Source organism: Pundamilia nyererei, unplaced genomic scaffold (assembly GCF_000239375.1).
Source record: "Pundamilia nyererei isolate P.nyererei 1_Seehausen unplaced genomic scaffold, PunNye1.0 scaffold00032, whole genome shotgun sequence".
In the NCBI taxonomy this organism is placed as follows: Eukaryota; Metazoa; Chordata; class Actinopteri; order Cichliformes; family Cichlidae; genus Pundamilia; species Pundamilia nyererei.
Window position 1 is genome coordinate 4,351,854 of NW_005187433.1, and position 12,183 is coordinate 4,364,036.

Below are 12,183 nucleotides of genomic sequence, written 5' to 3' on the forward strand. Positions count from 1 at the left end.
GAAATTAAATATGGCCCGAGGGCCTGCAGTAGCACAGAAAAATACATCTAAGCTCAACTTAGAGTCTAAACTCACTAATCTCTAATATGTAAAAAAAAAAAAAAGCCCTGTAAAATATTTTAGCATGCAGCTCCACGTAGAGATCTCAAATTGTAAAAAATAAACGATACGTTTGTTTAACAGGGACTTATGGGCCTAAAAGACTAGAGTTAATTTGAGTGACTGCTGATGCTTTGTACCAAGTGTATGTGTGCTGTGACATCACGAGGCGTTTGTGACTGTATCCATCTGCTCCTTCCTACGCTCCAAGTGATGTGTAACGCTGTCTATGAGTGAGAACATAAAGCTGCCAGCTGGCAAAAAAAAAAAGCCCTACAGTTTTCTTTTCTCCACTCAAGACCAAAAGTCAAGCAATGCCACCCTTAAAGGCCGTCTGAAAGTACCGTGCACATGTACGACTAAGTAAGAAAAAAATCATTTACTCAGTTACTTTCCCCCCCTCATCCACAAGTGAGTTGTAGAAATCTATGATTATTATATGCTCAAGTCAAGAAGGTCTATCCATCCTTAATTTGTTCAATCAAAACTAAAATGCGCATGTAGAAATCACTGATCCCCGACCTTGTATGCATTTAATTTGCCTGCGGCCCTTCCGATTATACCCACGTGGGTCTAGTTAATCTGCCCCGCGGCACATGTTTACTGATTTCTATCATGGTAAGAGCCGTGTCTGATGCTGTCCCACAGTGCCAGCTAGAGCACTGATGTCGGAGGGGGGAAAAAAACTGTCATCACTTAGAGGACAGGGAAGTACATTTAAAACTATTTTTTTCCTAGTTGAGCCTCTACATTCAGAGGAACCAAGACACTCGGCAATGTAATGCTTTGTTTCCAGCGCTGTTTTCCTACCGTGTGCGTGCAGTCACCAAAACTTACCTCCGTGCGTACTGGAGACCAAAACCTGCAACTTCACTAAAATGATGTTTCCCCTTCGTTTTCTGTTTCCGGTTGTCGCGATGGCAGTTTTAACAGCTTTTGAAGGTGAGATTTATGATTGCTTTTGATGAATGATGATCAGTTTCAGCTTTTATTAATGCATTGGTTTGAAGTGGTCTGCTGGATGAGACGCAAAAAACGCGTAAATGGAAAGCTTTAAATATGAAAACAACTGGGTTGGAACTAGCTCAGACTCTTCAGCTGTGTTTACAAGAGACGAGTAATGAAGATAAAATGTGTAGCTATTTTATACTCTTGTATATACTTTGATAGTGCAAGCACATACACATAGGCACATTAAATGACTCTGCCGTAGTTTATTACGCACATCCAATATACTTTTGTTTCCTTTTGGCTTTTATCAGCACAAAATTTAAGCAGGCCCCAAAATTGCTATGGAGTTGTCATATTTGCTTGTCATGACTTTTTTTTTTTTTGTATTTGACTGGCTCATGAAGATATAAAGTTGTGTTTCATATTTTTGTAGTTTTGTGGTTTCCATCCATGGCCTAAGCCCATTTTGTTATCCCTCAGTCTAAATGAAAGTGACAGCATGCTCTCCAGTGTGCATCAGGAAGCCTCATCTGTGGGATTAAAGAGGCCTGAAGCTGAGGTTGCACAGCTGTTTCTCTGGTTGTTTAAAGATAACCTGCATTGGGAGCCACAGAAAGCAGTCTGTCCCTCTGTGATACCGACAGTATGCGAAAGACTACTGTTTGAGATTGCCTGGGTTTATATCTACCCATGCTATCTGTGGGTGCATTTTTTTTCCATCACACATGCATGTGTGACTGCTGCATGTCTGCAACTGTGGAACTCGGCTGTGTTCTGACTGCGTGTCTAAGTGATAGGGTTCAGCCTTTGATATCTTTCCTGCTTGATCACCATGAATATGCATGACAGCCTTATCTTTTAGTCCAGTCACAGTCTGCTGTCTAATGTGTCTGTGAGCCTCTCTGAGTTAGAACTGCCATTTATAGCAGTTGTTCAAAATTGCCATATGTGTCATTTTTTTCTGTAATATCTCTGGTTTATATACTTAAAGGGATCCTGCCAGGTCTGACCAGATTACTTTCTGATCAATACATTATTCTGTTAAGCAGCAGTTTTCATGAGCAGCGGGATAATTCTGAGGCTACAGCTAAGAAATACTGTGGATTATTTCTGTCTTTATGTTTTATGCTTCCATTAATTGCATTAAGTTTCACAGGAAATATTTAAACAAGCTGCATTTATAATCTTGCGACAGTATGGGCATAAGTCCCTTCATAATGAACAATTATCCTATTTTTAGATTTAAAAAGAAGGATAAGATTCGAGCTTTTCTCCCGTGCTGGTTTGAGCAGAATAATGATGGTAAAATAAAGTAGATGGTTCTTAAACTGGAGAGCAAACACAGCTGCCGCCAAAGCCAACATTTATGATATTTTTGTTAGATTTTTTTTAATTGCATTGTATAAAATCTTTGCACTACAGTCGGGTTGTAACAGTTTGAGTACTAATTCAGCAACCTCAGAAGTGAATCAGCATCAAAATCTAATTAGCTGAAATGTGTGCACCAAATGCAAAAAGAAATCAATTCATAGATCTTCAAATGTCTGTTCACAGACTAACATGATTAACAACATTGATTGTACACCCTAACAGTGAATTATAAGTGTACAGTGCACTGTCAGCTAAATTAAATAATTATTAGTCCCAGACAGAGAGAATTATAGCTGGAAATGGCAAATGATTTCATTGGTGTGCTTTTGTTTTATCTTAAACCTGCAGACACAAACTAATAATGTAGAACTAAAACTTTTATATTGGCCTGCATGTGAAATTCCTTACATCATTAGTCTGATCTCTGGGATCTATAAGACACTTTTCTTGTGTGTCTTTGTTTAATATCCACCCTGACATCTGATTTTCTTTTCCATTCAGCAAGTAATCTAATTTAAATATAAATTTATTCATGAAATATGGTTTGGAATCAGAAAACAATAATATACCACTTCTAATGCGTCTGAAGGAGAGGAATATTTTCTTTTCTAAAAGTTTTTTTTTTTGTGAGGTGAGGGAAAGTCATATTCAAAAATTCATATTAATCTTTGAGCACTTCAGCATGGAGGAGGGCAAATTACCAAGTGTCTCTGGCAGCGGGAAGAGTGATCTGTCATATACGGCGTTCTATCTGGACAAACAGTCATCCCACAGAAGTTACCAGACAGGCTTTTTAGCACTCGGATGCCACATTTCCTTTACTGGCTCGGATAGATGTAGTGAATAGCAGAGAATAGAATATCCGTCGCAGGACAGAAATGACGCAGACCTAATTTCCTCGTGTTTTAGAGCTTGAACGTTATAGTGATGTGTATAATTCTCTGTAATAAAGCCACATGCCATGGTTAATCTGGCTGAAAATTTAATCAGCAACTTGTATGCCTACTGGAATTGTTACCATCTGGTCGTATGATATGCAATAAGAATTACCCTGTTTGTCTTTCCTTTTTCAAGCCGCACAGTGTTTTGCTTTAGGAAACGTGAATCGTGTATTCAGGAAAAGTAAGGGAGAATGAAAATTCAGTGAAAGAAAATTAAAAGGCTGTTTTTTTCTTTTCTCTTTTTGATGCAGGAACTATATTCAGAAATAAACCATGTTTGCTAAATGAAGTCATTTAATTGTTTTGAGTCTTGCTCGCCAAGACAGCCAACTGTCATCATCAGTGTCGTGATCCTGACTCTGTCCTTTTGGCGCCTACCTGAACCTCATGGCATCGACCCTTTGCTTTGCTTCTCCAACTCTGATCTCTTTTCAACCCTTCATCCTCCTGTCATCCTGTTTGCAGTCACAGTAGCAAACTAGCTTTGTGAGCAGTAACTGTGCTTGTCGGTAGATTTGAAACCTAAAACTGAACCTTGGAGTTAAAGCATATATATGGAAAATTTCTACCTAATTTCTCTAAAGTCCTAATTCCCCAAACTCATCATTTCACAGGTGCTGAGATTCCAAGAATGGCTAAAGACACTGGGACATTCACCACTCCATCTCCAGTTTATCCCACCATCAAGTTTCAGGTCCTCAATGTGGACCACGTGTTTGTGAGACAGGACAGTCCACAGCCATCTGGGAACTCTAGCCTGAAAGCTCAGACTCAGACTTTTCTCATCACTGGACCTGGTGCTGGGCTTCTCCAGCCATCTGTCAATGCTTCATTTGGCCCCCTGACTCTAGATGCCTCTATTCCTTTAGATTTGCTCCTCAGTGGGCGCAAGATACTGCCAGTCATTTTGAGCCGCCAGGTTCGTTCCTCATCCCCAGTAGTTAAGATTCTTTTCCACATGCCCACAGAAAGCAATATCACTGCTTGGCAAGAAACAATGGGCTCTCTAGAAGATAATGGGAGGAAAAATGATGGAGCTAAGGCTAAGGATGGAGCTCACTGTGTCACGGCTTATGCCTTCTGGGAGACCAGAGAAGTTCGTGGGGCTTGTCTGGTGTCTCCTGGCGGCTTTTGTGTGGCACAGCTTAAGCCAGAACCCTCCTGGTTCAGCTCAGCCAGTAGATCAGGAAGCTCTAGCAGGGAAGCAGAAAGCACTGACGGGATTAAGGGACTTCAGGGGAACCTTGTGGAAGTCTACTTCCAGAGTCGCCGGGACCAGACTGGCCAGTGCACCCCACAGGATAGCCTGCAACGAGTAGGAGTGGGACGAGGCAGAGACACTGGTGGATCAGGGACACCGATGAGGAGGGTAGGAAGTGTCAGCCTGCTCAAAAGTCCACCAGGGAATCCCACCTTTCTTCGGCTGAGGCTGGGAGGCGCTGTGGTGATCCAGACTTCTTCAAAGCCCCTCAAGTCTGGTGATGTCGCAACGTTCTATGTCTTTCTTGCTAGTACGTCCACCTTGGAAAGTTTCACACTGAGGTGAGAGATATTCTATGTTATGCTGTTCTTGTCTGTTGAGCTATTTGGTCTTGAGTAATGACTTCTCGCCAGACTGAAAGCATTTTTAGTTTTTAAAGTCAGCTCTTGCACATATTACTTACTGATCTATTCAACAGTATTAAATTCACTAAGATCATGTTGGTCGACTATATTCTAAAGTTTCTTACAGTCCTCATGATCTAAAAGTCCTTACAAGAAACTGCGATGAGTCTCTTTTGATTGTCAAATCTGTTAGTATAGTTCTCATACTGTAAGTCGTGACTGCAGATGTCTGAGTTGCTGAAGGTAAGTAAAGTGAAGAAATTTACAAAAAATGATATTTTAGTTTAGTTCTTTTATCAAGTTAAAAGCCTTAGACTTAATTACTCAAGATATGCAGACTCAGAGAGTAACAACCTTTTTATGATTTTCATTATTCCTCCAGCCAAGGAGAGACCTGAATGTATGTTTTTAGTTCTGTTTGTTTAGGTGTCACAAACTTTATTAAAAACAGGCAGGGAAGTGGACGAACCCATGCAATTCTGATGATCTGGATCCCTTTTATGAAAATTAAACAGCAAAGCCTTTCCAGCTCCCTTCTTCTTGTGCTTAAAGTGGCATTTAGGAAATGAAACGGAGAAAGGAAAACACTGTAATTACTCTCCAGTCTTGCTGAGGATGGAAGGGAAAATAGTTTAGGTTGAATTACATAAAAATTCATTGTTGCAATGAAACATGCGAAGCATGAAAAGACACTGGAACCAACTGGAATCATCAGGTCGTACGGCATATTGAAGCGTATTCATGAAGGATTAGCTCCATGCATTTAAACTGTTACTTAAGGCACTTGAACACTAATGGGCCTCACCATCAATGCCTTGCAGTTAAATGCTTGAGCGCCAGCAGGACTTGTCTTGCCAGCCACATTCACCGGTTTCACAAATTACTGACATGTTGTATCTTGTCTATGTCAACTTATCAGTTAGTGGAGGACTTACGGGGCGCACTCTTCCATAAACAAGAAAGTAATTGGTAAATGATTCACTGATTTTCATATCGCAACATGTCAACAGGGTTCTCTGGTTACTTGACTTCATAAATAATGCATCTAATAAATGGAGCAGAAAGACAAATAACTAAAATCTAAAAGGCCCCATTGGCTAAAAGTGAATTTAATATAAATATAGCTCTGCAACACGTAGAAACTCACAGCTGACTTTACAGACTTTTTCCCCTGCTGTTTTTTTTTGTTTTTGTTTTTTTAAATGCACATCACTCGGTGGAGTAAAACTATTTATTTTTATCAGAACACTTTGCATCAGTCAATAGTAAAGCCATTGCACTGAGGTTTGTGTTTCCAGCCTGTGGTCTGATTAATGATTTTCTTTGAAATGCAAGACAAATTTCTTTCTAATCCCACGATTTAATGATATTGTGCTGTCGTCATAACAACAGCGTAGTAATCTGCTGCAGGATACAAGCAAGTGGAGAGAAATATTAAGATGTGCATATTAATCCATAGGGCACACTGTTACCCTGTGGCTGTGTGTCATTCCCAGTGCTCTTCTCAGATATCAGGCAGCATTCACAAACACAAACATGCCTCCACGCACACACGCAAATGCAGAATCCCACTGACCTGAATGCACCTCTGCTTGCATTGTTGAAATTACGTGAATAAGATTTGGCAGAGAGACGCTGACCCTCTAACATCTGCTCTTGTTTTGAATATTTGCGAGGATTTACAGCCCCTTCACCTGAAATTCCCCAAATTCATACTCACTGACCGAACCAATGACATTCCTCTAGTCAGGTCAGTGATTTTGGTCTGTGTATTTATGACCTGCTGCCACATCCAGAATGAGATTGGACAAGAAGAGGGGACTGAGTGCAGCAGCTGAGTCCAAGTGAAGGCTAGCTCTGAGGAGCTTGGCAAAGTGATTGATTCCTCCTGGGAGAAATCCCAGCTCTACTTCGCTCTTTGGCCCAAGATTGAGTCCACTCCAGCAGAGTTAGGCCAGATAATCTGTGCCCCTGATTGAAAGTGAATTAAGAGGTTAACCCTTTCGGGTAGAGATGATCTGGGCTGCCAGGACTGATTATGTGTATGTTTTGTTTTGGGTTTCTTTGTGCGTGTGTGTGGTTTTCCACCTGTTAACCACAGGCAGCTTTTAAAAAAACAGTACAGAGACATAAAACAGTCTGTTCACAGAGGCCGCTTTTGCAGCAAAAAATTATTTTAGGTTACCCGAATGCCTAAAAAAACAAAAGAGGCAAGAGCTTTGCAACTTTCGCAGCTTTAAACAAAGAGATGAAGTTTGGTAAACCAGGGGTGAAGAGTTGCTCAGTTTAAAGGTCGATATCCGCTCTGTCCCCCACCTGTGGTTGTGAACTCTGGGTAGTGAGTGACAAAGACAAAGCGTGGGGATAAAAGTGGCTGAAATGAGGTTTCTCTGCAGGGAAGCCTGTGTCTGCCTGTGAACAAGAAGCGCAGTGATCCAGGAAGATCCTGACGTTGAGTTACTGCCTCTCCACACTCAATAGGAGCCAGTTGAAGTGGTTTGCACCCCTGGGAAGGGTGGTCATCAGGTGCTGTTGTCACTGTGATGCTGAGCTGGGCAAGCAGCAAGAAAATGATTCACTGCATATAGCAAAAGAATACATTTATCCTTGGCTGTAATTTCCCCTAACTAAAACACAGTTTGACTTTTTTCTAAACTATGATCACAATGACAAATTATTATGCCTTAAAAAGGCAGCAAATTAAGATTTAAGGGAAATGAAAGACAAACATCCTCAAAAATTGTTTCATTATTTTAAAATTTGTATTCTGATCTGCCCGACTGAGTCAGTGTCTGCATTTATTGTTTTTCAAACATTAATTAAAATCACAAATGAAAACATGTGCCTTTGGCATAAGAGCTTTGCTTCAGATAGTAATTTCTGTGCAAGTCTTTATCTGGCACGCATTGAATTTTCAGCAGAACAATATGTGTGTGGGTGCCTGAGTGTGTGTTTAAATGTGCCCTTAATTCTTGCCTACTGTATTTTGCCTTTGAAACTGCTCTAACACTGACCTCAGTCTCAGGGGTTATTGATCTGTCTGGTCGCTCTTTGATTACAAATCTGTATTTTTAAGTGTGTGTATTTGGATGTGTGTGTCAGTGTGCAAAGCCTAATGCCACGCACTTTTCTGCTGACCCTTATTCTAGCAGGAATCTGCTCCAGTCATCCTGTCATATTGTTCTTCAACCGTTTGAAATCTGATTTGGAGCCGAAATAACAACAGGCTGTTAAAAGAGATGGACTGTTTGTTGTAAAATAACAGGTTTTCACTCCATGTCACTTCTTCTAATAAATGCTTAAGCCTTGCACGTCTTAAACTGATGGCAGGAAGAGTATTTTGGAGTTGACATAATGAAAATGTTGATCTGGCTTCCTTAAAGACGAAGCAGGTGAAGGAGGTTTTAATGGTATTTTCAATGTGTTTACCTCGATATTTTCTTGAAGAACAGACATTCTGTCACAACCACAGTCTATCTGTTGCTCTCTATATGCTCGTGGGCTGAATTTCACTTTGAACATTGCTGGCACCTTGCTGAATCCTTGAAATTTGAATCTGTCTGCTTCACAAATGTCTGGCCATGCCATACAAAGGTTTACCATTTATTTTACTCTACATGGGGCCATAATTTACAAATCAAATCGTGAACAGAACAGTACTCTGCAAAAACCTTGAGTCACTCGTTATTTCTTTATAGTTTGCGACCACCTTTTTTCCTCAACACAGCCTGTTGAGTTGAGTTACAAGAAAGCTTTCTTAGGAAAGCTTTCTTGTAACTTCTTTAAGGAGTCTTCAGGATAGTTCTCAAGGCCTCTTGAAGGACATTTAAAGCTCTTCTTTGGATCTTGTCTGCCTTTTGTTTCATTTTCTCTTAAAATGATCCCACACTGCTTCAGTAATGTTGACGTCACTATCTGTGGAGTCCAGTACATGACTGATAGTGCTCCACTTGTTTTGCAATCCATTATTATTATTATTATTATTATTATTATTATTATTATTATTATTATTATTTTACCTCTTTCTTAACCTACACTTCACATATTGATAACAAATTGAACATAAGATCTGTTGCTTCTGCTTTTCAGTTAAATTCTTGTGTAATTTGGCACCTTCATGTTTAGCCTTCCATAAGAAAGGCTTCTTAACAGCTACCCTTCCACTACGACCATTTCTGATGAGGCTTCAGTGAACAGCAAATGGATCAATTAAAGTATCCATTACCCCAAGTATCACTTTTCAGTTTTCAGATCTGTAACACTTGTGGTGGCTGAACTTATGAGCTAGCTGGGTGCAGCCTTAGAGACAGGGTAAAGAACTCAGCCATCCAGAGGGAGGTCAGCATGGAGCCGCTGCTCCTTTGTGTCAGAAGGAGCCAGCTGAGGTGGTTTGTGCATCTGACCACAATGCTTCTTGGGTGCCTCCCTTAGCGGTGGCTTTCTGAGTATGTCCAATTGTGAGGAGACCCCAGGGGAGACCCAGAACTCGCTGGAGAGATTGTGTATCTCATCTTGCCTGTTAACACCACAGTATCCCCCAAGAGGAACTAAAAATGTTGCCAAGAAAAATAATATCCTGTTGAATCTGCTACCATCATGGCCCTACATCATATAAGAAGATGGATGGATGGACAGAAAACTTGTGGTGATAGCTGGATTTGCAGGATTTTTCTCGTTTGGCACACGTGTGTGTGTGTGTGTGTGTGTGTGTGTGTGTGTGTGTGAGTGTGTGTGTGTGTGTGTGTGTAAGACATGTGATTAACTGATTTTCAGATCTTCTAATGGCTAATGGGAATTAAATAACCCCACTAATTCTCAGCCTTCAAGCAACCTGTGACTCAGTTTGTCAGTGACTCACCTTGTTCAACACGAGCAGCAAAGCACACATAAGATCGCAGAGAAAACCCACACGTTGTCAAGCAAGTGCACACAACCCTTAGTAACCTTAGTACCTGTGTACATTATACTAAAAGATATGGCAAATATTGTTGTTGCACATCCAAAAAGAGACGGATGCAACAGTTCAAATATTTCTTTTGAGCGTCAGAACAATTCCGTATAACCCGACGTTGTCCGTTACAGCAGAAAATCACATTGCATCATGTTCTGTAATAAAAGATTCAAACATTATGAAGCTTTCTTCATTCCTAATTCTTTATTGTTACACAGCACATCCCCTGTCCTGTCTTTGTTTTTATGACATTTTACAAAAAGTCTACAAAAGTGTACAAAGTTGCACTTTATACTAAGTGTCCTATTTATATGTGCATGTCTTTGCTGCAGGGCTGCAGTAAAGATGGGCCTGTCATTCAGTGCAGCTCGGCCCAGTGACTCAGCACTGTGGGACATGGTGGTAGAGCCTGGCAGAGGAGCAGCTCCAAACACGGTGTCTGTTGTTTGCCGCAGGAAGGTTGCTGTCACTGCAAAGAGGTCAGTCTACTGCACGTACAGTGCATATGCCTGTTTTCACTAGACCCTTCACATACCCTTCGTAAAACACAGTTTCTCCACACTCATGAAGCAATCTTTTCTCGTTGTTTATTCTGTGGAGACGTCTATTGTCATAGAAATTTCAATAACCGCTGCTGCTACCTGAAGGAAAAGTGATCAACAGTGTGTTTCAGTGTTGCATTCACTTCACAGGGCAAAATGAATGTTTTTAGATGAAAAGATAAAAAAAGAGAAGAAAAAGAAGCATTATGCTTGGTGATGCGCAGACTGTATCCATTTTCATATAATAGACATTTTTCTCTGAGGAGGTAAGAGTGTCTCCCTGCGTGTCTCCAATTTCTGCTCAGAATAAATGAGATGTTCTTCAGGTGCAATTTTTTATCCCTTCCCACTAGTAATACTACTCCTACTACTATAACTGCTGCTACTATTAATAATAACAATAACAAAATTATGTCCCGTAAGGACTGACCACCCAAAATAGCAGGCATGGGATTTAACAACTAGAGGACATTAGACTGTCTTTATCCAGTTTCACAAAACCATTACTTCCTGAATATGTTATGGAACCTTGCAAAGGTGTTGTGATCAATAGTGACAATGCTGTTACGTATCATGTATATGAGACTACGCATAGCAAGATTTTCCTGTGTTTCCTGTAAACATAGTACCGAGAATATGATCAGAAGCTGCGTAGCAGGATTACTCTGCTTCATGTAAAAACATCATGTGACACTGAAAGAATAAGACTTTAAACTGTGGGGAAAAGAATAAATCCAGACAATCATATACTGTAACTACTTTGATATTGTTGGTTGTGGTGTTTAAATCCTCTTTTTTTTTTTTAAATATCTGGATGTAAATTAATTTCACATAGTCCCTCATATGCAAATATAAGCAAACATGTTTTGTATGTATAATACTTAATATTTAAAGAAAAAAAGAGGTAAGACTTCTAGAAGAATGAAAATATTAAGATATTTGTTTAAATTCAGAATAAATATAATCTATTTTTCTTCTTTTTACTGTAAAACACATTACTTTGTGCAATTATACATTTATGATCATTTATAATCTTAATTCATCTTGTTTCTCTCTGAATTTCCTATAAAACAAAAAGTCCCCCATTTCCCCAGTTCTGTGAGACTTTACCAGTCAAATAGCTTTGAAATATGAGAAATCAGTAAAGAAATAAAAGTGCTTCCCTTTGACTTCGTTTATTTTAACAGTAAACAAAGATTAATTAAAACTTCGTAGAACTTTCTCCACCTCTTTTTCCCGATGCACACCAGCTGAATACATCAGTAGTGTCTGATGCTGATGTTGGTGACACACCAGCAGCCACCTTTACCCAGCAACCCCCGCCCACACAAACACACACCACTCGCCATCCGTCCGACCCACATATCCGTAATAATCCATAATCATGGCCACGTTATCCGGGCTTAAGTGCTTGCACGTTCCGAAGTGGAGATTAGGGAGTAGAGATATTCGAAGTCGTGTTTCTTGTGCTGAGCTTCCACTGGGGAACACGTACGCACATGCAAGGCCTGCAAACACACACTCGCATGCAAATGCACACAAACACACACACATACTCTCATCACTGTGCTCTGAAGTGATGATGCATCCATGGCTTTAAAGCCCCCCTCTCCATAGATGGTTTCTAGGAAAGAGGGTCATAAACCCCTCCTGTGTCTCTCTCTCTCTCTCTCTCTCTCTCTCTCTCTCTCTCTCTCTCTCTCTCTCTCTCTCTCTCTCTCTC

General features: G+C 40.3%; 1 protein-coding gene across 1 annotated transcript in view; it reads left to right on the top strand.

The window, feature by feature from the left end:
- The first annotated feature begins 723 nt into the window (after nucleotides 1-723).
- The window catches only part of LOC102209341 (transmembrane protein 132D-like), a 37,413-nt gene continuing 25,953 nt past the window's right edge, over nucleotides 724-12,183 (top strand). The window contains exons 1-3 of the mRNA XM_005729328.1: nucleotides 724-1,041; nucleotides 3,977-4,904; nucleotides 10,251-10,397. Coding sequence (XP_005729385.1) covers nucleotides 978-1,041; nucleotides 3,977-4,904; nucleotides 10,251-10,397 — 1,139 coding nt within the window. The 5' untranslated portion in view covers nucleotides 724-977. The remainder of the gene's footprint in view (nucleotides 1,042-3,976; nucleotides 4,905-10,250; nucleotides 10,398-12,183) is intronic.